At 41.6% G+C, this 27,121-nt stretch overlaps 1 protein-coding gene across 1 annotated transcript in view; it reads right to left on the bottom strand.

Annotated features, from left to right (window-relative positions):
- zdhhc15b (zinc finger DHHC-type palmitoyltransferase 15b) overlaps positions 1 to 27,121 on the bottom strand; it is a 52,178-nt gene that overhangs the window by 11,442 nt on the left and 13,615 nt on the right. Inside the window, exons 3-10 of the mRNA XM_041195859.1 lie at positions 14,573 to 14,667; positions 11,726 to 11,846; positions 10,349 to 10,418; positions 9,210 to 9,242; positions 8,196 to 8,316; positions 2,851 to 2,983; positions 1,058 to 1,184; positions 707 to 816 (exon numbers count right to left, since the gene is read on the bottom strand). Of these exons, the coding sequence (XP_041051793.1) occupies positions 707 to 816; positions 1,058 to 1,184; positions 2,851 to 2,983; positions 8,196 to 8,316; positions 9,210 to 9,242; positions 10,349 to 10,418; positions 11,726 to 11,846; positions 14,573 to 14,667 (810 nt within the window). The remainder of the gene's footprint in view (positions 1 to 706; positions 817 to 1,057; positions 1,185 to 2,850; positions 2,984 to 8,195; positions 8,317 to 9,209; positions 9,243 to 10,348; positions 10,419 to 11,725; positions 11,847 to 14,572; positions 14,668 to 27,121) is intronic.

Below are 27,121 nucleotides of genomic sequence, written 5' to 3'. Positions count from 1 at the left end.
ACTGTCAAACTATGAACTTAAACCCCTTTGCTGGGATAATTGTAGCTTGTGGAAAGCAACCAACCATTCAAAATAATAGCCCTTGGAGTAATGTCAATAAGCAGTATTTATAACTGCTAGAACAGATTCTTTTCAACTCTCTGACACAGGCAGCCAGTTTTCCCCCCACCGAATTTTTGAAGGGCTAGAGATTTAAACTATCTCACAGCTTGAGTTTTTTCAACTCTCACTGACACAGGCAGGCTGGCTTCTTAATTTTTTTTAAAAAAGGGTTGGAAATTGGGTCTAAACTCAGTACTTACTGAGTTCAAATGGCCCTGCTGAGTTTGGGTTTCCCCATCAGTGTGATTCAAGTCCTGCCCCTTTCCCCTACCAGCAAAAATAGGATCTATCGGAAATGGGGACAGGCGTTTCAGGTCCATGACTGCATGAAAATCCAGCCCATAGTCTTTGACTATTCAGCTCCTAATGCACCGATTTTATCCTTAATCGTTTATTAGATGTAGATAGACATTCAAGGATGATGGCATTATTCTGAAGTATTTGAAAAGGAGCTGGTTGAACACCAGTAACGTTTGCAGCCCAACCGATCTCCAAAGCAACTGCACCAGGACAATATGCTTATAATAATAAAGTTTCTCATTTGAAAGGATGATCAGAAAGAATGATTATCTCTATTATTAAAGCATGATTCCGATAGTCCTACCTGTGTATTCCATATCTGATTCACCCTCGTCCCAGTGCTCCTCATTGGATAATAACGGATTGTGACTCTCTGACTGTGACTTCATTGGAAAGGAATGCCCATCTCCAACACTGCAAGTGAAATTTTTAAAATTCAATAAGTAGAAAGATTAGATTTGACACCAATGAAGCTTGTAGGAGTTTATAATTCAGTCATGGGGAGATCATATTTTATTGGAATCCTCAACCAGTGACCATCTACACACCCATTATATTCTGCCAGTGCCTGGTCTAAAATTGCATACAGCATCACAAATGCATATCAGTAATAAAAGCCTGAATGAATAGAATACAATCCAAGATGATTTGATACCTGGTAAAGATGGGAAGCAGCCAGTACTTCTTTTTTGGTCCAAATACTTGCTTTAAATTTTTCGACACACCCAGGTTAAAACCATTTTTATCTGGACCATGCTGAAATACTGGTGCTGAAAATGCCTCTAGAGGAAAGGAAAGAAAGAAAACTGATAAAGTAAAATTGCACTGCGCTTTTTTAATTTTCAAAAGCAACCTGATGGCAAGTTTTGAAGCAGCAGCCAGTTATTTCAGATAGCTGGTAGCTAGCCTAACAGATGCAAAATTGCTCAGTTCTCAGAACAGTTCTGAGCAGATTACATATTTTCGGTAAAATTAAAAGATCAAGCTGGTAATTTACTGACTGTTACCATGAATTGTAGCTTCCTATTTTTAATAATGGTATATTTTACTTTACTGTTAAGTTTTCTACAGTATCCACACTTTTAAAAAAGTTAGTTTATGCTTCTTCCCTACGCAGCATTCCTCAGCCGCTGCATCAGAGATGAATAAAATTATGAAACTGGCCATATTTGCCTTCAATGATACATCCTTGAATGGGATAGAGAGAGAGAACATAGGAACATCGGACTTAGGAGCAGGAGTAGGCCATTCGGCTCTTTGAGTGTACTCAGCCATCCGGTAAGATGATGGCTGATCCGAGTGTATTCACAACTCTACATTCCTGTTTGCCCCTGATAATCCTTGATTCCCTTGTCTATCAAAAATCTCTCTAACTCAGCTTTCAATAAATTCACTGACCCAGTCTCCATTGGGGCAGAGAATTCATCTAGCCTCTACTCTGAACATACCTTCATTCTTTTCTGCACTGCAACCCACCAAAATAAGAATTTATAATGTGACAAACACAATGTACAAAGCCACACTCAACCTTTCCATTAGCCCTCAGATACTACTTTATTTCTTTTATTTTTATTCAGGATTAGTTCAGTCTTGACATTGAAGCAGGCTGATTCACAATACTACACAAAAAAAAGACAAGTCAGTAAGAAGAATATACAATAAGCTATGTTACAGCCAGCTATACTACAGTAAGGGCTTTATGAATACATTGTGTAAAGAGGTGGATAACATATTGCATAAATGCACCAAGTCTCCTCAGAGCTTAAACTTGCACCTTTTATGCTGTCATATTTAACTTACTGCAACCCATGCCAAACAACAAACTTTCATCACAGTAAGTTGCTTACTGAAGAATATGTAGGATGCTCAATATAATCCCATTAGTTTGCAGGTGGAAAATATCATTTTGCTAGGTCATCATATAGGCTTAAACTACTGGTCCAGCAGGTACAATACTACACAGATGCAGAGTTGATCATCCATTCAGTTGCTTTGGAAAACTTGTCTCAGCTGGTACAAGCACAAATACTTCTAATTGAGCTCAAACCCCACATCCAACAAGTGTAATCTCACAATGAAACAGACCGAATGTCCCTGGGTTATTACAATGTTTTACCCTAAAGGTTCAAGCAGATTCCTTGAAGATAGTTACATCTAACAACTTCATTACAATGATGCCAATCCTAAACCAAAATCTACAATGCATCTCCACTTACATAGAAATCTAGGAGCAAGGGCTATTTATGTTCTGCAAATACTAGAAAGCCATCTGTGCTAATATTAACAAGTCAATTGCAAATATATAATCAGGGGATTAACAATTATAATACTACCTCCTTCAAAGATAAACTTTAATGGTAAGAGGAAAAAACAAAAATAGTATCACAAACCTACCTTAACCTCTTCCATTAATAGTACAATATTGTAGAGATGTTGCTTAACTCTTACCTAATGTAGATCTGTTCAAACTGACCAGCCAGCAATGGTAACTGAGGAGGAACATGAGACTGAGGAAGAACATGACAGCCACGAAGAGAAGAAAGAGAACGTGAAACTTTGCACGGCCATCAGTAAGACCACCCTGTCAATCAGAGAAAACAAAATGAGCCAATGAAATTGGTCTTCCGTCATTGTGGAAGGTCAAAATAAATTTCTAATTTCCAAGGCTTAACTTCTCAAATTTGAAATCCAGTATTACATGCTGGAAAAATCACTGTTATTCAATATGCTTTAATAGGTTGTGAGCTACATATTCAATAAAATAAATCTGATTAAAAGCAACACTCAATGTAGCACTAAATTATATAGTTGAGAAGATCTTTGTTCAATTCGCAGTGTGTACTGTGTTACCTGATCTTAGTCTGGTTGGTAATTACAGTACAAGTAAAGTACCTCAAATCTGGTACCCTTGGGACAGAGGTCATGCCGGGTTTTGGATATTGCTGGATTTTGAGTTGGGCGTTTGGGTTGTGCCGGGTCAGGTAGGTTCCTGAGTCGCTTGGAGCTTGGGATAGAGCGGTCTGCAAAGTGGCAAAGCCGGTAAGTATGTGGAGCCACACTGCGCCAATGCAGTGCCCAGCCGAATTGTCCAGGTAAATTTAAAAAAATAATTTTACTCACTTAAAATTGATGCATGGAACATTATAAAAATGTCCAGTTTTCAGACTCCGCTGGTGTTTAGGTAGCTGGATTTGAGGTATTCTACCTGTGCTACAATCGGTTTATGTGCTCCTGGGTAAGGAAGGTGATGGGAGTGATAAGTCATCCAGGGTTCCCATTCCTGATCACTATGCAGTAGGCCTTTTGAAATACATCAATGTTGAGCAAAGAGAGAATTGGGATTGCCTATGACACCACTCAAAACCATATAACTTGCCCACACCCAGGCCTGAATATCACACTTGGCGTGCGCACCAAGTCGGCAAGAGAGGAAATGGTTGTGGAATCCACTCCCGGACGCGGTCGCATCGCAAACGTGATGTCACACTGGATGGCCAATTAAGGTCAGCCCAGCATGAAACGCGGCCTCTCAGTGGTTGGGAAAGGCTGGGCGGGGGTAGCAGCAGGAGCATGTTGTGCACCAGGCCCAATGGCGACCCCTGTGGGCACTTTAAAACCAACAGAAGCGGCTCCCTGAAGGCTACCAGGGGAGACTCTCCGGAGTCTGTCCAGGAGACTAGAACAATGGCCTCACCAGCGGCTGGAAACATCAGGTTGGGAGGGCAAGTCAGGTGGGCACTCGGCCTCCCTGTTTCTCGGATGAGTGCCTTGCGGTCCTTGTGGAGCAGGTTGGTGTCAGGCGGGACACTCTAATCCCCAGGAAATGCAGGAGGAGGCCATCACACCTGCCCAAAAAAGTCTGGAAGGAGGTGGCAGTTGAGGTCAGGTGTGCGGCGCACATGGTTACAGTACTGCAAAAAGTTCAACAATCTGCTGCGCTCAGTAAGGGTGAGTACCGAGTTGGCATGGGTCAGTGTTAAGGGCTCAGGGTTGTAAGAGTCTGAGTGCCAACTGTCACTGACACTGGAGCTGGCCAAGGGGGTGAGCCCTGGTTGCTTGGCCTGAGTGCCTTGGGGGTTGAGGGCCAAGAATCAGATGTGCCCTGCAGGGTGTTCCTCAGGTGGGGTTGGCCAGGCTGCAATGGCGCTGAAGGTAGAGAGTGGACTAAAAAATAAATGCCCCTCTGTCCTTTCAGGAGAGAAGCTATAAAACCATCGAGAGGTCAAGGAGAGGCGGAGGCCCTCAAACTTCCTCATTCTGACGAGGTACGAGATGGATGCCTTGGAGCTGGAGTGCCGCCACCGACCTGGGTCAGCCAGTTGTGGAGAGGCAGGGGTCCCTGACAAACTTAAGAGAGCAGTGCAGAGAGGTGAGAGTATTGGATTGTGTAACCATTCTTGTGCAGTCCCATCATTAATGGAAGCCTCAAACCTGAAGTCTCCATTGATCATTGAAAGACGATGGTACCATAATGCAGATCTCCATTGCTTTGCCAGGGCGCCTGGCATACACAGTAACAGTGTGATGACTTAAACTAATGAAATGTCACTGTTCTCCCCATGAATCGCCAACTCGCACTTGAACACAAGACCCTGAAGCGCCACCCTTGACGCCAGAGGACCACTGGGCTGTCGATGCACCTGCATTACACCCCCTCTCTAAATCAGGCACCAGCACAGTTACCAAAGCCTCGGTGGGTATTAGATTGTCGCCAAGAATGTCGGTGCACAGCGGTGAGGGCACTTCATAATCGCTTGAGGAGAAGGCGGAAACAGAAAGTGTCCAGGGGCTGGGAGTCAGAGGACTGCTGGAATCAGGATGATGCTGAACCGAAGGCAGATGATGACTTCCTGGAGTCGTCCATTAGGCGGCAGATGCTGGATGTCCAGTGGGAGGATCTGGCAGAGATCGATGAGTATGTGTGCCATGGTCTCTGTTGTGGAAGAGTCCATCTGAAGCATGAGCGCTGTGTTGACGCTCATCACTGAGCGCACTGCTTCCTCCATTGCGGGAGTGGAGATTCTCATGGGGAGGCAGCTCCAGGGACAGAATCAGACGTCCCTGGGGTTGCACTCAGATCTTCATGTCCTCACACAGGCAATGACTTCAGGAGGTCAGTGCCAGTATGGGAGATGGATGAGGCACCCAGTATCCCAGCTAGGTGCCAGTCCATCAATGGTGAGTAGGGAGGCCCAGAGCAATCTCACGTTGACGCATAAGCTGCTTATTGTCAGAGCGCTCAGATGACAGCAGCAGCTCCTCCGCCCCTCTGCCAGTGACTGTGGCATCTAATGAGGCTTCAATGACTAGGGAGATGCCAGCCATGGAACTGGCCGCTCCCTCCCAGGCTGGGCCAGCACAGAATCCAGTGGCCAGAGGATGACAGCAGAGTCAGCAGGCTGACTCCAATGTCACTGCCAGCAAAGGGGGTTGGGGGCAGGGGCGGGGCAAACAAGACGCATAACTGACTAATGTAAATTTGAGGCACCATGAGCATAAGAGGGACTGTTCATGGATGATCTTCTGTTCTGCCATATTTTGTTAATATGTTTGCTGGTGCGACCATTAACACCATATATAGTTCTGTTCATTTAATGCGAGTGTCAAAATGATATAAATTTTGCTTTTGTCTTAATGGCCCAAGTATGCTTCACTAGTTTTATACGTGAAAGGCACACCAGTATGGAGCGCTAAATGTGAGTGGCTCGAAACAACCTGGATAGAGGTGGCACCCCTGGCATGAGGTAGAAGCAGATCTTTTGCAGCATAGCTGAAGGAGCATTGGATCAAGGTGTCACTCATGTCCCTTGAACACAAGTTCCCTGAAGGATCCAGAGGTCTGCCTCCATGTCCTCTGTGTTCTCCTCACCATGCTCCTCTTCAGACTCACCACTGGATTAATCCTCTGTATCCTGTGGAGTTACCTCAAGATTCTCTTCCTCCAGTGGGTCCCTCCCTTGCCAGATCCAGATTGTGGAGAGTGCAGCTTGCAACCACTATCAGTGACACCCGCGCTGGAAGGGGAGGGGTATTGTAATGCTCCCCCTGAAAGGTCCTGGCATTGGGAGTGCATCTTCAGAAGACCTATGGTCCTCTCTATGACTGCCCTTGTGGAGGCATGATTCCTATTATAACTCTGCTCTGCCTCTGTTCTTGGGTGTCAGAGAGGCGTCATAAGCCATCTTTTCAATGGATAGCTCTTGTCACTCAGCAGCCTTCCATCCAGTCGAGCTGGAGCACTGAATAGCCTTGGTACATGTGTGTGTCTGAGGATGTAAGTGTCATGGGAGCTGCCACAGTACCTTGTAGAATCTGTGCCTTGTGGTCACAAACTAGGTGGACGTTCATCGAGTGGAAGCTCCTTCTGTTGACAAAGGTACCCGGCTGACCCAATGGTGCCTTGATGCAGTCGATTGCACCCTCAATGCAGGGGAACCCAGCAATCGCTGCAAACCCTCTGGCTCACTTAGCTTGGCTGACCTCGTTTGATTGGAGATTAATAAATGTCATTACCTGCCTGAACAGAGCATCAGTCAGCAGCTTGACACAACTGTGACCTGATTGGGACACTTGACAAAGATCCCCCACTGACCCCTGGAAAGAGCCGGAGGCATAGAAGTTGAGGGCCACTGTGACTTTCAGAGCCACTGGCATGGGGTGTCCACCCACACAGTTGGAGGTGATTTTAGACCCAATCATCTGAAAAATGGAGAGGTGGAACCACCTTCGGCATTGCAACTCAGACATATTGAAGTAGCTGCATCGCTGCCTGTAAACCCTGGCAACAGGATAGTGGCATCATCTAAGGTCCCTTGGACCACCTGTTGGCCCTGCGCCCCTTGTGCCTCCACCTCTCCTCCCATAGGTCATTCCCTTGGAAGCTGCATAGGGACATCTGGCCTCCTCTCCTCCTCCTCAGGGGAGGTGCCACCAGCGGAGAGCACAATCCCCATTACCAGGGTAACAGAAGGCTGTCTGGTGCCTGAAAGGGTCCATATGGTCAAAATCCTCTGGGGGCCTTGGAGACACCAATGAGTCCTGAAATGAAGCTTAGAAATGCTAAGACAGAAGCTCAGAATAGAGATGAAGCTGTCAAGTTCAAATAAGCAACTAGCAGCAAATTATCTCCTAAACTCCTCACTACTCACACTGGCAATACTGCTGACCCTTTTTATCTCGCCCTTGGATGAGGGTTCATTAAAAGTGGGCTGCCCATCTGCCCGTTTTACCCATGCGATATCACAAGGACAAAGTAAAATTGCGAACAATTGCCTTTTTAATGGCCTAAAGTGGCCTTTTAATTGTTGGCAGGCGTGACTCCAAAACAAGCGTGTGCCCACTGACCTGAAGATTGCTCATGTGCAGGATTACATCGGGACGTTTGCCCAACGTCTTCTTGCGCTATTTTACATCTGTTTGGGTCAGGCGTGCACCTGCCAGCGAGTCATAAAATTCTGCCCTCAATGTTCATGTTCAGACAATGAATGGGCCACCAGGGCAAGGCAGGTTGTCAACATCTATGAATCTGCATGCCAGTTAGGGATTATACCTTCAAGAATTGAAGTGGAAAAACGAGAGGAAAAAAATGGACCATATATATGTAAAAACAAAAATTTAATTCATAGTTGGAAGAAGGATTTTTAAATCATGAAAAGTGAAAGAATGTAAACGCGTGGTGCCTGTGCATCAGATCAATTAATGTCACTATCTAAAGAGGAAAATAAGGCAACACCCAAGTGTTATTTCTGTATGTTCTGTGCTTTGGGTGGGGTTATATGCAAATTAGAACTTACCGTCCAAAACATGATGAAGTATTGCAGAACAGTGGCAGCAACAAACAAGCAATACAACATCGAGTACCCCAAAAACAGCAGAAAAAATTTGTAGTTTGAAAATCCAATACAGTTATTCACCCTAGAGAGAAAGAACATTTTCAGGGTTGAGTTTTTCTGTTCATAATCATAGAGAAAGAAAGATTGTGCCACTTATAGAGCACTTTCCATGACCTCAGGTATCCAAAAGCAGTTTACAGCCAATGACTTACTTTTGAAACATAGTCACTGTTGTAATGTAGGGTATGTGGCAGCCAATATGCACACTGCAGAGTTCCACAAAAAACAATGGTGACCAAATATTCTGTTTTCTTATTGATGTCGGCTGTGGGATAAATATTGACCAGGATATGGGGGTGAACTCCTCTGTTCTCTTCTTTGAATCTGTGTCACGGTAGCTTTTACATCAACCTGAGAAGGCTTACTTCAATTTAATTAATCTGAGAACACCACTTCCAAAATTGCAGCACTCCCTCTGTACTACAGTGAAGTATGAGCTTAGGTTATGGGATTAAATCCTTCGCAGGGGACTTGAATCTACAACCTGTTCTCTCAGAGGCAAGTGCTACCATTGAGTCAATTGTGTAGAGTTTTAATGTCCCCTGTTCTCTTGCACCAAGATGAAAATGTAAACAAATCACTATCCAAACTGAAGTTTTTCACCCACAATGACAACTGAACAATAACTAAATAGCAGTCTCAAAGGGATGTCAAAATGTGTCACCAAGGAGATAACATAGCTATAAAAACTTATTGCAGGATCATTTGAACAGAGCTTACAATTTAAGTGGTAATTACACAGTCTTAAATTAAGACAGGATAACTCCACAATCCAGACATTAATGCCAAGGGAAAAATATCATCTGTCTACCATGCAACAAAGCTGCAAACTTAGTTATAAATGGACTTGTGTCTTGGTCATGACCAGTGTGACTGATGAGGCTAGGAGCTCATTAAACATCAATTCGGACCTACCAAGGACAGTGATGATCCATTTTCAACACACATCTAAGAAACAAAGACAACAATAAAATCCAGTTAGTGATAAATAGTGATACAGGACATGTTAATAAAAATAAGACCTCAGGTAGCTCCAGGAGAAATAGGTTTTGGTCTTTCCGTGAAATTGAATTCAAAAATATTTTTTAAAAACAATTTAGTTGACTATTTTAACAAAAAGGTGACATCCATTTTCTTGTGACACTGAGTTCTGTGAACTGCGTGTACCAGGATGTTAATTTGCAGAATAATTTACTCACCATTTGTCCCACTTTAGTTTTTGGAGACATGCCTACCTCTGCTTAGTGAGTCTAAGGAGTTTTGCAGTGATGGGAACTTAACCATGCAGAAAAATATATTCCGGATTGGGGGAGGGGGAAGGGGAACAACCGTTCATTATATCAGATAATTACTATAATCCTACATAAAATAAAAATCAGTTTGTCATGCTTAATAATTATATTTGGGAATTTTTTCACTGCTGGGTTGAATGTACTATATATTTCTCACAATCTTATACAGTTTGTTTCCTCAGTATTGTTTTTAGAACTAGTTCACCATCTCAACTTGTAATAACTTAAAAAAAAGCTATTCCTTCATCTTGATGAATTCCTATGTGGTACAAGATATTTCAATGTATTTTGTCTGTTTCACAAAGATGAAATTACATCCAAACAGAAGTGTTCCAGCATTACCTGCAGAACGCACAGACGGGCGAGCAACACACCGAATGCACTTTTACAAGTACAATCAGCGGTATCTGGGAAGCAGAGGTTCATGAAAATCAGTAACCAGAAAGTGTAGAGTGGTCAGCAAGACAAACACTCTCCAATAGAGAAACCATGCCCCTAATTACATGGCAGCACCCACTGATATATAACACTGCAGTTGAGAAATCCATTCATTGCATGCAGTGATATCACAACTGAGTTGCACTGCATTCAAATCAAGGCATTTGAACTGCTCCTTATAGGTGTTGTGTAGTAGTTACAATTCAACCTGTTGTATGTGAAATCCAGAGTATATGTATGATGCTGTATGAGAGAATATGGTTGTTTAAACAGTCTCATTCCTTTGTTCTAGATTTTCTCAATGAGAAAACTTGAATTACGTACGTATCACAGATGGAACAGTGATGGCAGCGGTCAGGCTTAATAAGTTGACATCGGTCGCAGTATCGGATGGCTGATGAGAGAAGGAAGCAAGGATCAGTACCACCAAATATACGTGACAGTACCTGCACATCCGGTGATTCCAATTCCAAAATGTCCAGAATTTTCAAGTCAAAATCTCTACTTCATAGTTATTTATAAGCAATCTGTAAGTGTTAAAATATTGCATATCAACGGATCTAACAGATGGAGAATGTTGAGATACACCTTCAAAAATCTATTGCTGCTTAAAAATTAGTTATTTTTTTACCCTTTGGGAAGGCAGCAAAGCCAGAAGAAAAAGAACAGTTAGATGAGTTAGGTTTCTCCCTCTCCTTTCTTTCAAAACGTTCCCATTTATTTATCAGTAATGATCAATACAGTTATAATTATTTCCTCTTCAGACAATGATTCCACAATGAGGAACTGAACATCATGGTTCCATCCAGCTAATTCAGAAATTTTAGTTTTTCCAAGATGTCTCATGAACATTCATACTTATAAAAGAAGAAAATACATTTCAAAATTTTTAGGATGATCTGGGGTGGATGGACACTCACACATCGTCTAATTAAGTGTCACAGTTAATGTACATCGCCAGTCCTCTTCAGCATCACTGTCAATTCGTTCCTACTTTGCAGCGACACTAAAGATGTTTTGTTACAGAGTTGACGGTAGATCAAGCAATTTTCAGAGCCAACCCTCTAATCCCAGCACTTGGTACACAGAGTGCATAGTGCAAACATGCAGTTTGGATCCAATGGACAAAGTTTTTTTTCCCTACTTGGCACTACAAGAATGTCAAAAATCAAAACCCATGTTGGCTGTTAACAAGGAGTTAACAATCTTAAAGATTAAAAATGAACTATTCTGTTTGCATGCATAAAAAAAATCACAGCATCATGACCAGAAGTATCCCCACAATCATAGATCAAGTTTTGATGGTTCCCACATGGTCTCTGAACCAGAAGGGAACATGGGATTGAATAGATTTGAGCTCCATCGCTAAAGTAAGAATGTACCACAAGACAATATTTGAACTCAAATCATTACTTTTCTCCAGTTATTAGTTTTAATATTTCAATTAAGTTAATAATAACTTTGCTAGAATAGATTGGGCCAGAGGATAGCTGCAAATGGATGCCAAAAGGTTACTTTTACTACTGATTTATTGCAATTAGTCTGATGAGTTTACTTGTAACATAGTTAGTAACATAGTTATCACAGGTTATAAATGTCATTGATCACAACATCACACCTAAGGTGATGTTTATAGAATACCACCCTGACTACTCACAACTCTTTTTAGTTATTTTGAAAACTCAGTTTGATGTTGGATACCTCCAGCTGCAGTCCTGGTATACACTGGCAACTTTTTAGCAGCATCCAAGAGAATTTGCTTCTGTACTTCAGGCCTATCTTCTCGCTCGTACCTTTCTTTATCAGCCCTGGACAATTGGAACTGTAAGCACATAAAAAAATCCAACAAAATCACACAACCTTTTTGATTTGCTCATCCATAGGATGTGGACATAACTGCCAGCATTCATTACCCATCTCTAACTGCCCTTGAGAAGGCGGTGGTAAGCTACCCCCTTGAACCACTATAGTCTGTGTGGTAAAGGTACTCCCAGAGCGCTATTAGGTAGGGAGTTCCATGATTTTGATGCAATGGCGGCAAAAAGGACAGCAATATAGTTCCAAGTGAGGACGGTGTGAGACTTGGAGGAGAACTTGAACGTCTGGTGTTCCCATGTGCCAGCTCCTCTTGTCCTTCTAGGTGGTTGAGATCATGCATTTGGATGTTACTGCCATGCATCATGTAGATGATACACACTGCAGCCACAAAGTGCCAGTAGTGGCAGGAGTGAATGTTTAAGGTGGTTTTTGGGGGTCCAATCAACTGGGCTGCTTTGTCTTGGATGGTGCTCACATCCTCAAGTATTGTTGGAGTTGCACTCATCCAAGCAAGTGGAAAGTATTCCATCACACTCCTGATTTGATGGAAAAGCTTTGGTGAGTCGCTTACCGCACAACACCCAGCATTTGACCTGTTCTTATAGCCTCCGTATTTTTTGGTTTCCGGTCAATAGTGGCCTTGCGGTTATTAATAGGGGGAATTTGATGATGGTAATACTATTGTCAGGAGTACGCCAGAAAATGTAAAAATGAAATGAGCGTACAGCAGTGGAGCATGAAGTATAAAGCAGACTTCTATTATAATGGCAGGAAATCAGAAAGGTTGCCAGAGACACATCACCCTCCTCTTCTCCCCTATAAATACCCTAAGCTGATTCACCCTCACAGCATGTTGCTGTTTACCATCAGGACTAGCTCTGCAAAACACAATGGAAATACGACAATAAAATGCAATCCTCCTCCAAAAAAAAGTACAATCTCTTAGTCTATGGTTTTAGTATAGTAGAATTTATCTGCATTAATTATATTAAAACCAAACATCTGTGCTGTTTATTGAGCCCTAGCTAGCAGGGCTACAAAGTTGAAAGGTCACATATTTAAATTGACAACTCCATTTATACTCTTGATTCAAACCTGGAAGCAGTGTTTCTGCCAATCACTCAATAAGGAAGCAAAATTCAGGAGCTGTCCTGCCTGAGCAATACATCGGTTGCTACCGCTCAATCCTCAACAGCCAGTCAAAGCAGCAGAGTAAACATCCAGAAGCAGGCTAGCTGCCCAGCTTCAAAGGCAAAAGCAGAACTTAAGCAAAGACGACATTTATGATGGGGAACAAAAAAAAATTAAGGACCTTAGTATTATATATTTTCCTGCAACGATCTTATAGCTTGTAAAATCCTATGTTATGAACATACCACCTCAGTAAGTTTTGTACAACTTCTTGCATCAGTTGAATCTCTTGCAGTATTGGATTGGAGTGCCACAGGGATCAGTGCGGGGCCTCAACTGTTTACAATTTATATCAATTACTCAGATGAAGGGACTGAATGTATGTTTGCTAAATTTGTTGATGACACAAAGATAGGTAGGAAAGTAAGTTGTGAAGAGGACACAAGGAATCTGCAAAGGGGCATCGATAGGTTAAGTGAGAGAACAAAAATTTAGTAGATGGAATAAAACGTGGGAAAATATGAACTTGTCCACTTTAGCAGGAAGAATAGAAAAGCAACAATTTATTTAAATGGAGAGAGATTGCAGAACTCTGAGGCACAGAAGGATCCGGATGTCCATGAATCAGGAAAAATTAATATGCAGGTACAGCAAGTGATTAGGAAGGCAAATGGAATGTTGTCATTTATTGCAAAGGGAATGGAATATAAAAGAAGGGATGTTTTGCTACAATTGTGCAAGGCATTGGTGAGACCACATCTAGAGAACTGTGTACAGTTTTGGCCTCCTTATTTAAGAAAGGATATAAATGCATTAGAGAGAAGGTTCACTCAACTGATACCTGAGAGGGGGTTATCTTATGAGGAAAGGCTGAACAGGCTAGGCCTGTATCCATTGGAGTTTAGGTGATCTTATTGAAATATAAAAGATCCTGAGGGGACTTGACAAGGTGGATGCCGAAAGGATGTTTCCCCTTGTGGGAGAGATAGAACTAGGGGACACAGTTTAAAAATAAGGGGTCTCCCATTTAAGACAGATGAGAAGAAATGTTTTCTCTCAGAGGGCTGAGTGTCTTTGGAACTCTCTTCCCCAGAGAAGGGTGGAGGCAGGGTCAATGAATATTTTTAAAGCAGAGATAGATAGATTCTAGACTAACTAGGGGGTCCAAGGTTATTGGGGGTAGGCGAATGTGAATCAGATCAACCACAATCTTATCAAATGACGGAGCAGGCCTGAGGGGCTGAATGGCCTACTCCTGTTCCTAATTCGTATCTTCATATGTATGCTTGTATGCTTTTTGAAGTAAGGTGTGCAAAACGAAGTCCAAAGGAACTCTCTCTTTCCATGGCATTCTCTACAGCTTTCTTCAACAGCTCTACTTAAATCAGCATCCAACTGCTCAGACGGGACTGAGGAAAACAGCTTGCAATCGTCCACTTTTGTAACAGAGAGCCTTGGAACGTGAAGACCTTGTAATGACTCTGCTCAATCTAGTCATTTTACATAAACAATGTTGAAGTTAAACACTACAAAAGTTTGAACTTCATACAAAACAAAAAAAAAAATCAGTCGCTGCACATTTCACTCAAATTGAATTACCTTTCGGGAAGGTTGAGATGGTTCTGTAAAAATAGCTTTGCAATAGGTCCATACAAACATCACAAAAAATAAGTGAAATACCACAAGATACGCAGCTGCAATATAAAAGAAAGATCCGATAAAGCAAAGATGGTTCTATTAACAGATACAAAAAACATTGTAGCTATATTTACCAGCAAATAAGTTCCGTGTACGTAAAGGTTGATTAGACATTCAGTTCTGTTCTACAGAGACAGCAGCTTAGGCTTTGCAATAATAAAACAGCCCAATAAAAGGAATGGACAACTGTTAGCATTACAATTGGAAAATGTAGGCCAGTTATTCATTACATGGAGCCGGTGGAAAACAATGCAGATGGCTTCAGGGAAACTTATTTTAATGGTTTCATATTCTCAAGTATTTGGCTAATTCACTCTATAAGTCAAAAATGTGTTTTTCGTTTAAAAGGTTAATTACATTAATCTCACCAGGTAATGACAGTGGCTTCAATTAAGGTAGCCATTTTGTCCAGTTTCTTGTTCATCTGTATTGGAATATATAACTTCTCTCAGGACACTATTCTCTTCTATTGAAAGTGAGGATTGGTTTGATGATGGATGGAGGGGAAGCTTGAGAGGAGGTGGGCGCAGAAGCAGACACATTAAACCTAGGATTGGCCTTGGAAAATTCACCAATATGTCAGCCACAAGTGGCATTACAGTTGGTCTGAATTTTCCATCCCCTAAGCCAGCCACCTTCATCACCTTTCTGTTGAAATTGCTAAATTAGTTCCAATTTCCACTAGGCTGAGACAGCTTTTGTGCAGCAAGCCTTAAGTTGAGGCTACCAAAATCTTTTTCCATTAAACGGAGATCTTCATTTCAGCAGTCCATAACCTAGCACCATAAAGAAAACATATTGTGCTACCCGACTCACTGTACATTCCCAAAGCCATTAGCATATACAAGGAGAGAGTATTAGTGTGGAGTATTTCTTAAACATTCATTAAATAGCACAGATGAAAGGCAGCATAGACATTAAAGAAAATAATAAGTGATGAGAGTCATCCAATATTAAAAGAATAGGACTGTTAATTTTGCAATATTCACATATTAAAGATTAATACACAAGATAAGATCACACGGAGTTAGGGGTAACATATTAGCTTGGATAGAGGATTGGCTAACCAACAGAAAGCAGAGTCAGGATAAATGAGTGTTTTTCTGGGTGGCAAGCTGTAACTAGTGTGGTGCCGCAGGGTTCGGTTCTTGGGGCCCCAACAATTTACGATCTATATTAATGACTTGGATTCAGGGATGGAAGGTACTAAGCTAAATTTGCAGATGACACCAAAATAGGTGGGAAAGTAAGTTGCAATGAAGAAATAAGAAATTTACAAATGGATATGGACAGGTTAGGTGAATGGGCCAAAATTTGGCAGATGGAGTTTAACGTGGATAAGTGGGAGGTTACCCATTTTTGGTCAGAAGAATAGAAAGGCAACTTATTATTTAGATGGGGAGAAACTTCAGAATGCTTCAGTCCAGAGAGATCTGGGTGTCCTCGTGTATGAATCGCTGAAAGCTATTGAGCAGGTGCAGCAGGTAATAAGGAAGGCAAATGGAATTTTGGCATTTATTGCTAAAGGAATAGAGTATAAAAATAGGGAAGTGTTGTTGCAACTGTATAAGGCATTGGTGAAACTGCACCTGGAGTACTGTGCACAGTTTTGGTCCCCTTACTTGAGGGAGGATGTAGTTGCATTGGAGGCGGTACAGAGGAGGTTCACTAGATTGATTCCAGAGATGTGGGGCTTGTCTTATGAGAAGAGATTGAGGAGTTTAGGCCTATATTCACTAGAGTTTAGAAGGATGAGAGGAGATCTAATTGAGGTATATAAGATGCTAAAGGGGATAGACAAAGTAGACGTGAAGCGGATGTTTTCCCTTGTGGGGCATTCTAGAACAAGAGGCCATAGTTTTAGGCTAAGGGGTGGTAGATTTAAATCAGAGATGAGGAGGAATTACTTTTCTCAAAGGGTCGTGAATCTGTGGAATTCACTACCTCAGAGTGCAGTGGATGCCAGGACACGGAATAAATTTAAGGAGGGGATAGACAGATTTTTAATTAGTAACAGGTTGAAGGGAGAGGGTGGGAAATTGGGGCTGAGGCTGAAATGAGATCAGCCATGATCGTATTGAATGGAGGGGCAGGCTCGAGGGGCTGAATTGCCTACTCCTGCTCCTAGTTCTTATGTTAACTTTTGTTGACTACAATACAAGAGTCCAATTTTATATTTCTGGTTTGAAAAGTAAAAACATTACACTTAGTGTTTTATTATGCTTGTTGGCAATTTCCAAAGGCTTTTCAGACAGAATGAGTTAATTTGAAGTGCAATGATCATTGTTATGTAGGCAAATGCACAATCAATTTCATACAGGCAAGTTTCCTGACATTTTGTCAATGAGTCTTTCAAAAGTGTTGCAAAACCATAAAATGGTGACAAACCGATTTTGTTTCCTCACATGAGCCACTAATTTGGGACCACTGCAAAAGCAACTTTGCATTTATGGTGCAATTAGGATTGTTGCGAAACAAAATGACAGGAAACATGTTACGCAGTGTATTGTAACTAGACAGAAAATATTTCCTTACTTTTAAACAGTCTAAAGAGGATCAGATTAAAAGAAGTTAAATTATATTTGGCAACAAATGCAATATTACTGATTTTATCACCAAATTTTAATAAATAGAATCCTCATTCAATAATTTGGAAGAGTGGAAATATATAAAATCCCTATTTATTTCTAATTCTAAGCTACATAAGAACAAAGCTCAGAGTTTTCTGGGTATCAGCAGCACTAGGCTAGGAGCATAGGTGGAGTGCAATGCTCTTTCACCTCAGTGAGCTATGTTCAAATGTACCATAGGTTGATGGAAAAGAAATTTTTGATGTCTATTGACTGGAAGGGTCTTAAATGAAGGAATTAGCACAATCTCAACCCACTCCACATGAGCCATTGGAGGCTGAGGCACACTATTGGAGCAAGTTTCCTCTGCAATCGGCTGCACTTTTCCTGACTTGGAAGAACTCAAAACTAACACTGGATGTGTAAAATGTAAAAATAATGCATCTATTGATAGTCACGTTCCTCATTTCAAATGAGTGGAAAGTAGAATTCATCAGAACAAAGTAAAAGATGGAACTACTCTCCCCCACATGAAAGCAATGCCATTGTTCATTGATTATTTTTTTAAAATTGAGAAATCAAAAGGCCAAATTTCATAATTGACCATATTTCAGTACACTGCCAAGGCTGAAAGGAATAGGTAAAAAGGCAAAGCAAATCAAAGAAAAATAATGAGTGGAGCCAGGCTTGAGTTTTAAAAGTCTGAAGAGTATAGAAAGGAGAAATAGCCAAGGAAAGATAGGTATTCAAGCTTTGAGGTTTTGAGAAAGAATCTTAGAGTGGGAAATTGTGTGATAAGATTTGATTTCCAAATGCAGAAGATGCAGGGAGAAGAAAAACATGTAAAATGACATAATTGTAACTTGGAAGAAACAAGAACAACTTGAATTCATACAACACCTTTATCATAAAGAAACTTCCTAAAGTGTTTCACAAGCGCATTAAAAACAAAATAAGACTCCGAGCCACATAAGGAGCCACAAAAACTTGGTCAAAGAAACAGGTTTTAAGGAGTGTCTTAAAGGAGGAAGGAGAGATGGAGAGGCAGAGAAGTTGAGAGAGAGGAAATGTCAGAGCTTATAGCCCAGGAATCTGAAGGTATGGTCACCAATGGTGGAGCGATTAAAATTGGGGATGCATAAATATCTTGGATAGTTATGGGGCTGGAGGTCTCTGCAGAGAAAGGAGGGGTCAAAGTCATGGAATTATTTGAGGATGAGAGTTTTAAAATCAAGGCATTGCTAACTAGGAGGCAACGTAAGTCAGCAAAAATAGGGGTGATGGGTGAACGGAGCTTGGTGCGCATAAGGACAAGGGCAGCAAATTTTGGTTGACATCAACTTTACAGAGGGTAGAACGTGGAAGGCTGAGCAGAAGTGCACTGGAATAGTCAAATCTAGCAGTAACAATGGCATGTATGAGTATTTCAACAGATGAGCGGAGACAAGTGCAGAATCTGGTGATGTTACGGAGGTGGGAATAGGTGGTCTTAGTGGGTGTGGATATGTGGTAGGAAGCTCATCTTAGGGTCAAATATGATACCAGGGTTTTGAGCAGTCTGGTTCAGCCTCAGATAATTGCCTGGGAGATGGATGGAGTTAGTGGTTAGCAAGCTGAGTTTACTATGGTGACTAAAAGCACTGGCTTCCCCTTCCCAATGTTCAACTGGAGGGGATTTCTGCTCCTCCAGCCCTGGATGTCAGACCAACAGTCTGAGTGAGACAGAGGATATGAATATAACAAGAGTGGATAATTTGGAACAGCAATGACCAGAATAGTATTGATAAAAACAGAAACACAAGAAAGAGGAGGGGTGTGCTTGGTGCTTAAAGAGCAGTAGTCGATCAAAAGACAAGTTTTTTTTTCAAATTTGTACAGGAGCGCAAGATGTTAGAATGGCTTCCCACAGAAATGAGAGCAGTATTCAGGACTTGATTTGTTCATTCTTATCTACAAAAACATATACTATTGGATATAGTGTGAAATTTGTTCAGATGTTGCACTTAACTTCCTCTGACACTTTGTTCATAACACAGCTTTTCCTCCCATTTGCCGTGAAGCTTGTCACAGGAGATTTGCTGGTAGCCATTATTTATTAAAACATTCATTTTATTTCAGGCATATTGGCTTAACAGACAGGTGGAAGAGACTGCTGAATATGAAAGATTTACTAACCAAATGTGGGTCTGCTGTAGAGCAGCAGCATACAGGTAAAGGGGAAATGAAGTGTCATGGGCTTCAATCTGAATGCTGAGAGTTTGCACAATTTAACACTGTGAAACATGCACCTGGTGAAAGGATAGCATGGTTCATGGTGTTTGATCTGGGCATATGGCATAAAACATCAGATATCGCAGTTATTAATAATGCTACTGGATTACTAACTCATTTCTTACTTAGCACAAGTTTTAACCTTGCTAAAATTGGTTTGGGAACTGAATATTGACAGCAAAAAAAAAATCAGCATAATAAAAACAATTTAAGTTTGTAATGGATTCAGTGTTTAGAATGACGTTGTTTTGTTTTTGGCCACTCTTTCAATCAAATGCATTATTCTTTATCGGAAGATGACATTCAGTTTTTCAGTTTCCATGCAAGAAGCAGGACAGATGTGGATGAATATTCAGCACTGAAAGCTCATCTGTTAAGATCAAAAGGACAACATGCTTGGTGAAGAAATCTAGTTTTGGGGTACTTTTCTCATTGAAAGCCTAGTGTATCCAGAACAATTGGTCATTATGATCTTACATGGCTTTGTTTCAGTAAAATCTTGGCAACTGCGATACTTTTCATTTCAACCTACTGCAGTTCCCAATGGTTTATTTCTGCAGTGATTAAACAAAAAAAATGTTAAATTTACCTCAGGTTCTTCCCATCCTGAATCATACTCCTTTTTTTAATGTTCAATTTCTTACACATCGCAACACTGTAACTTCCAAAATTTGAGCTTAAGGCAGGGATTCATGAAAATTCAGCGATTCATATTTTGATGAGAAATAAGACAGAGATGCCAGATTTTACAAGTGTGCTCAGTATCTGGCAGCTTCCCCTGTGGATCTCTCACTGCCACCAGTCACATCCAGGATACCAGTTGCAGTGTTGGGCAGAGGTCAGCAGGAAGGATGTGGCAGTGAGCCAGCAAGCTCATCAGAGCCCTCGCTGTATTTACAAAGACACAGTCCCTTTTGTTTGGCATTTCTAAGCCAATTTTTAAAATACTACTTGAATCAATCTATACATTCATCTGGAAGATCCACCGACATTTTTAAACAGCTTGCAGCAAAATTTCCTTCTGAACAAAATTGTTTTTTCAACAACCAGATTAGTCTCTGTCTCATGATTCAAGTTTTATATTTTTTACTGTGTGGATGCACTCGCACTAGGCTTATCAATGACTAGCACTTTGTGTCAATTAACTATTTTCCTTATAATAATTATTTTGTACCATAATTTTGATCTTTCCAATTAAAAATCTGCTTTCCTGTTTTCTAATTGTTCTTCCTTTTTTTCTGGATTTTCTCATTCATCAATCATACTCTATCACTAAAATGATCACTTGCTATTAAATAGAACCATATTTCAGAAACTAGATAGGATTTATCCAATAGGATACAGAATGTAGCAGACTATCACCACCAGGTGAGGTAGTGTCAGATGTGGCCAAGTTGGTAGCACTCTCGTCTCAGAAAGTTGTAAGTTCAAGTGCCCCTCCACGAATTGAGCACAACAATGTAGGCCAAAGCCCCAGCGCAGAACTGATGGAGTGCTGCACTATCAGAGGTCCCAAATTGAGGCCCTGTCTGCCCTCTCAGGTGGATGTAAAAGGTTCCATGATACAATTTTGAAAAGAACCAGGGAAGACCTCCCCAATGTCCTGGGCAATACCTACCTCTCAATCAACATCACAAAAACAGATTATCTGATCATTATCACAGTGCTGATTGTGGGAGCTTGCTGTGTTTAAATTAGGTGCAGCATTTCCAACATTACAACAATGACTACACTTCAAAAGCACCTCATTGTCTCTAAAGCACTTTGGGACGTCCAGTGGTCAAGAAAGGTACTATGTAAATGCAAGTATTTCTTGCAACCAGAGGATTTTGACAGTAGAAGTGGAGCTCTGAGTTCCACTCATCACTACCTGTCCCATCCCAAAGCATAGGTCCTGTTCTCTCCTATTCCCCATTTGTATACTGCCCCTGGGCAACAACATTCATAAAAACGTGGGCTAATTTACTTTACATATGCCAATGGTGGCATGGTGGTAATGTCACTGGACTAGTAATCCAGAGGCCCAGGCTGATGCTCTGGGGACATGGGTTCAAATCCCACCAACGTAGCGGGTGCAATTTAAATTCAGTTAATAAAATCTGGAATTGAAGCTTAACACAGCAATGGTGACCATGAAACCATTGTTGATTATCGTAAAAACACACCTGGTTCACTAATGCCCTTTAGTGAAAAAAATCCGCTGTCCTTACCTGGTCTGGCCTACATGTGACTCCAGACCCACATTAATGTAGTTGACTCTTAAATGGCCTAACAAGCCACTCAATTGAAGGGCAATTAGGGATGGACAATAAATGCTGGCCTTGCCAGCGATGCTCACATCCCATGAAAGAATCAAAGAATTGTTACAGTGCCAAAGGTGGCTATTCGGCTCAACGTGTCTGCATTGGCTCTCTGAATGAGCATTTCACCTAATGCCGTTCTTCTGCCTTTTCCCTGTAACCCTGCAATAAGAATTTTAAAAAAACTAGCTCCATCCCTGTACTCTCGATTTGATAACTACTGGTGAGCTGTCAAATGCCTGTCTGAATTAAGTCCTGGATGAGCCATAACTTTCCTCACTTAACATTTGGAAGACTGAAATCATTTTTTGAAACCTTAGGTAGTGATTCTCCTCTTTTTTTTCTTCAGCTGCTTACACAATCTGAACGTTCACTTGCTGAATCTCAGTATCCTGTCTGACCCTGGGTGGCCCTATAAAGCTCATATTTGGTCCATTGGCATGGCCACTTACTTCCATCTCTGGAGCAGTGCTGTCAAAGGCCACCATCTTAGAACCAACACTGCTAAATCTTCCTCTGCACATTCATCATTCAAGACTTGATTTTTCCAACATACTCAACTCACTGATATTCTTCCCTTGATGCTGCAAAAAATCCACACGAACATACGAAACAGCAGCAGATGGTCATTCAGCCTCTCGAGCCTGCTCCGCCATTCAATAAGATCATGGCTGATCTGTTTGTGTTCTGAATTCTACATTCTCATCCACTCCCCCCACCCCGATAACTTTTGATTCCCTTGCCTAACAAGAATCTATCTACCTCTGCCTTAAAAGTATTCAGTGGCCCCGCCTCCACTGCCTTCTGAGGCAGAGAGTTCCAAAGTCACACAACCCTCTAAGAGAAAAAAGTTCCCCTCATCTCTGTACTGCAAAGGCAACCCCTAATTTAAAGATAAAGCCCCTAGTTCTGGATTCACCCACCAGAGGAAACATCCTTTCCATGTCCACTTTGGCAAGACCGTTCAGAATCTTATATACTTCAGTCAAGTCACCCCTCACTCTTCTAAACTCCAGTGGAAACAAGCCCAACCTGTCTAACCTCTCCTCATAAGACAACCCACTCATTCCAGGTATCAATCTAGTAATCCTCTTCTGAACCACCTCCGATGCATTTACATCCTTCCTTAAATAAGGAGACCAAAACTGCACACAATATTCAAGATGTGGTCTCACCAATGCCCTGTATAACCGAAGCATAAAATCCTTACTTATATGTTCAAGTCCTCTCGTAATAACGCTTAGCATTCCATTAGTCTTCTTAATTACTTGCTGTACTTGCATACTAACTTTTTGTGACTCATGTACTAGAACACCTAGATCCCTCTGCTCACTTTTGCCCCTCATTCAACCTATCTACATCCATCTGCAACCTCTTTATGTCCTCTTCACACCATACTTTCCTACCTATCTTTGTGTCATCTGCAAATTTAACTACCATTCCTTCACTCCCGTCATCTAAGTCATTGATATAAATTGTAAAAGGTTGAGGCCTCAGCACAGACCCCTCACCACATCCTGCCAATCAGAAAAAGACCCATTTAGGCATACTCTCTGGTTTTCTGCCAGCCAGCCAATCTTCTATCCACGCTAATAGGTTACCCCCCCCAACACCATGAGCTTTAATTTTCCGCAATAACCTTTCACGTGGCACCTTATCAAATGCTTTCTGGAAATCCAAGTACAGCATGTCTACAGGTTCCCTTTTATCCACAGCACATGTTAATCCTTCAAAGAACTCCTATAAATTGGTTAAACATGATTTTCCTTTCACAAAACCAAACATCTAAACATTCAGGATTCTATTTCTGTAACTTACTCAATACAAAATCTTATCTCAGTTTTCAATGACCTCCACTGCTTATTATCTCCAGCGAAATGATTCAAAAATCTTTATTCTTGTCTTCAAAACCTCCATGGCCTTGCTCCGCTCTACGTCTGTAATCATCTTGAACCCTACATCCTAATATATCTCGTAAAAGCTTCCAACTTTGGTTTACTCATCTCTTCTCTCTGTTGCCCCATCAGTGTAAGAGCAGTCAGCCACCACTTCCCTAGATTCGGCAAGATTCTTTTCCTCATTACATCTTTCCCCATCTTCAAAAGCCTAGGGCTGGATCTTGCCTTCCTAACACGGGTCAAACCCGTGTCAAGCAGGAGAAAAAAAGGAGAGGCAGGGTGGGCCCAATTCTGGGATTTCTAGCACCATTCCCATCCTCTGCTATTTTCAAGAGTGTGGGATAAGGTTACAGGTTGTGATCCTGCACTCAGCAATCCCAACACTGGCAGTTCCATTGCAGGGGTGGTAGTTTTAGATTCCCTGTAATTTTCATGGAGTCAAGTCGGCTTCGGAAGGCTTCTAAAGGTGGTATGGTTCAGACTAGGTCAGAGGGGTATGGAACCATTAGGGAAGCCTGTTCTGGAGTCAGAAACCTTTTGACAGGCAAATTTAAAAGGTGTTGCCAACTTCACGTCATAATTAGATGCTCTTTGATCATCCTAACACATTTTTAATGCAGTGAGAGGTTGGGAGGTGAGGGTTAAGGTGCCTGACACTCATGTACAGAACTGGGCCAATACCCCAGCAAATAGAGGCGGGCCTTCTAACCTGCCCACTTCGGCATCTGCCCGGCTCTGTTCCTGTCTCGGACTTACTTTGGGAGGTGATAGCCCCGACACCAGCCCATCTCCACCATCTCATTGTGAGAAGGGCACAGGTGGGAACTGCCAGGTGGGAGGCAGGATCACAATGTGAGGAAATCTCCCAACTTGCGATTCCCACCACAAAGAGGAAAACCTGGCCCTTAATCTCTGAGCATTTCTGGTCACTCCTCAATCTCATTCTTACCTCCTGCTCAGTGTTCCCTTTTGCCCTATAAACTTTAGGATCCATTGTTACATGATACTCATTGTATCTTCTTTCTGAGCACTGAATTATTTAGGCAATCAAAAAAACGCAGGGTACCAAGAGGTAAGGGAAGAAGAGATAATCTCTCAGTATTTAACAAATTGCATGGTCTGATACAAGGCGTGTAGTGACTGCAGTTAACATTTTTGCATCAAGAGAAACAAGGCCTCTTGGGGATTGGGTGGTAGTAAATTTGTATACTTTGCTTTCACTTCTGGGACCTGGATGAAAGTTAGCCTGAAGTGTTTCTTGTCAATTATAAATATTGTTGCGACAAGAGCAGATCAGAGGCCAGGAATCCTGCGGTGAGTAACTCACTTCCAGACTCCTCAAAGCCTGTCCACCATCTACAAGGCACAAGTCAGGAGTATGATGGAGTACTCTCCACTTGTCTGGATGAGTGCAGCCCCAACAACACTCAAGAGCTTGACACCACCCAGGACAAAGCTGCCCGCTTGATTGGCACCCCTTCCACAAACATTCACTCTCTCCACCACTGATGAACAGCGGCAGTCATGTTTACCAACTACAGGATGCACTGCAGAAACTCACTAAGGCTCCTTAGGCAGCATCTTCCAAACACAGGACCACTACCACCTAGAAGGGCAAGGGCAGCAGACAGATCGGAACACCACCACCTGGAAGTTCCCCTCCAAGCCACTCACCACCCTGGTTTGGGAATATATCGCTAGTCCTTCTTTGTCGCTGGGTCAAAATCCTGGAACTCCTTCCCTAATAACATCTGGGTGTACCTACACCACAGGGACTGCAGCAGTTCAAGAAGGCACCTCACTGCCAACTTCTCAAGAGCAATTAGGGAAGGGCAATAAATGCTGGCCTAGCCAGTGACTCCCACAACCCGTAAATGAATTTTTAAAAATTAGCTACTACAGCTTTACATGAAATGAGTTTGAGCGTGTCAACCCAATACGTGGCAGGCCAATATTCCCTTGATTTGGTATGAATTGATACCTGGTGTAAGAAATGGAATTGTCAACAGAAGCATCAAGAAATGTTTTTCTGAACTTGGTGTTAAAACTGATTCCTGAGTACAATACAGGAAGCTTTAATATACACTGATTGCAGTAGTCTATACTAGATCTGGGAGGCTGAAACTCAGTGCTTGAGATGAAAAATATTTTGCTCCCAGAATTAGTATCTCTCCTCTGATTAATTACTCCCCAAAAAGCACCAGGTTCTGTGCTGTTGCTCTTTCAAGAATGCAGGAGCATTATCTGGTTCTGGTTTCAGCCATTATTTTTGGAGCAGTTGTTAGGCAGGAATATTATTTGTGTACTGAAGAAGCAGGAGAAATGTCTCAGTTGCCAGAAGATTTAAATAATTCATGCAAAAGAATTAAATTTAATCTTAAAAACATATTTAGATGTTTCTATGGGAGACATGAAGTCAGTGTTGAATATTCAATATGTGATGATAAACAATTCATAACTTGAAGATCTTGGCGCGTTTACGCAAAAATTTCCTTCAGGGGGATTAAGTGAGTAGGGTAGATTTTACAGGGGAACGCGCGCCCTAATTGGGACTAATTGGATAGCTCTTTCAAAGAGGACACATAGGCACAATGGGCTGAAAGAATCACGTCTTGCAGAAGGAGCCTATGGTTTTGTCTGAGGGATGAGATTGACTTGGTGGGAAGTACATTTTTCATTTGCTCATGAAAGACCAATGCAACCAGATAAACCCAAAATGTTCAGGCATCCAACAACTATAATAAAGGATATCAAACAATAATAGGGGTGTGGGAAGCATTGCTAAGAATGGAGTGTGTACAGGGATTCTTCACTTAACATTGATTCAGTCAACATTGTTTCGTTATAACATTGCTGACAAGTGAAGTTTGCCTGTGGGCCACATGAGGAGAATTCAAATGTATTGATGAAATCAGCCTCACTTGTTATTGAATTCAGCAGTCGGAGATTTTAAAGTGCAATATTTAAATAATTAATTACCATCAGGGAGTAACTGATTCTACTATGCTTATTTATTTAGTTTGTAAGTAAGGAAAAACAGGGCGAGGACCTGACTGGGATAAAGATATAGGTAGTGAGTTCAATAATAAAACTCACTCAAACAGGCAAAAACCTAATAACAACTTGAACTCTCAGTTTCTCTCACTAATTGTTCGGGACACTTCAGCAGTTTAACCTCGTGAATTATTCATGCCGCTACTTTGCTCTTTCTCTCTTTCTGTTGTTCTCCCTGCTCCTTCCATCACTCTCAGTTGCTTTCTCTCTCTGTCTGGAATACTCTCTGCAATCTTTTTCCTAAATGGTATTTTTCCCATCTTTTCCTAATATTATTTTATCCTAATATCCTGCCCCTACATTCCATTCAAAAGCTGCCTGTTTAATGATTCTATTCTCATTGTCAGTTTGTTCAAT

The sequence above is a fragment of the Carcharodon carcharias genome, chromosome 9 (genome assembly GCF_017639515.1).
Source record: "Carcharodon carcharias isolate sCarCar2 chromosome 9, sCarCar2.pri, whole genome shotgun sequence".
NCBI classification, from domain to species: Eukaryota; Metazoa; Chordata; class Chondrichthyes; order Lamniformes; family Lamnidae; genus Carcharodon; species Carcharodon carcharias.
The sequence above is the reverse complement of the archived record's forward strand: the minus strand, read 5'-3'. Positions and strand labels throughout refer to the sequence as shown.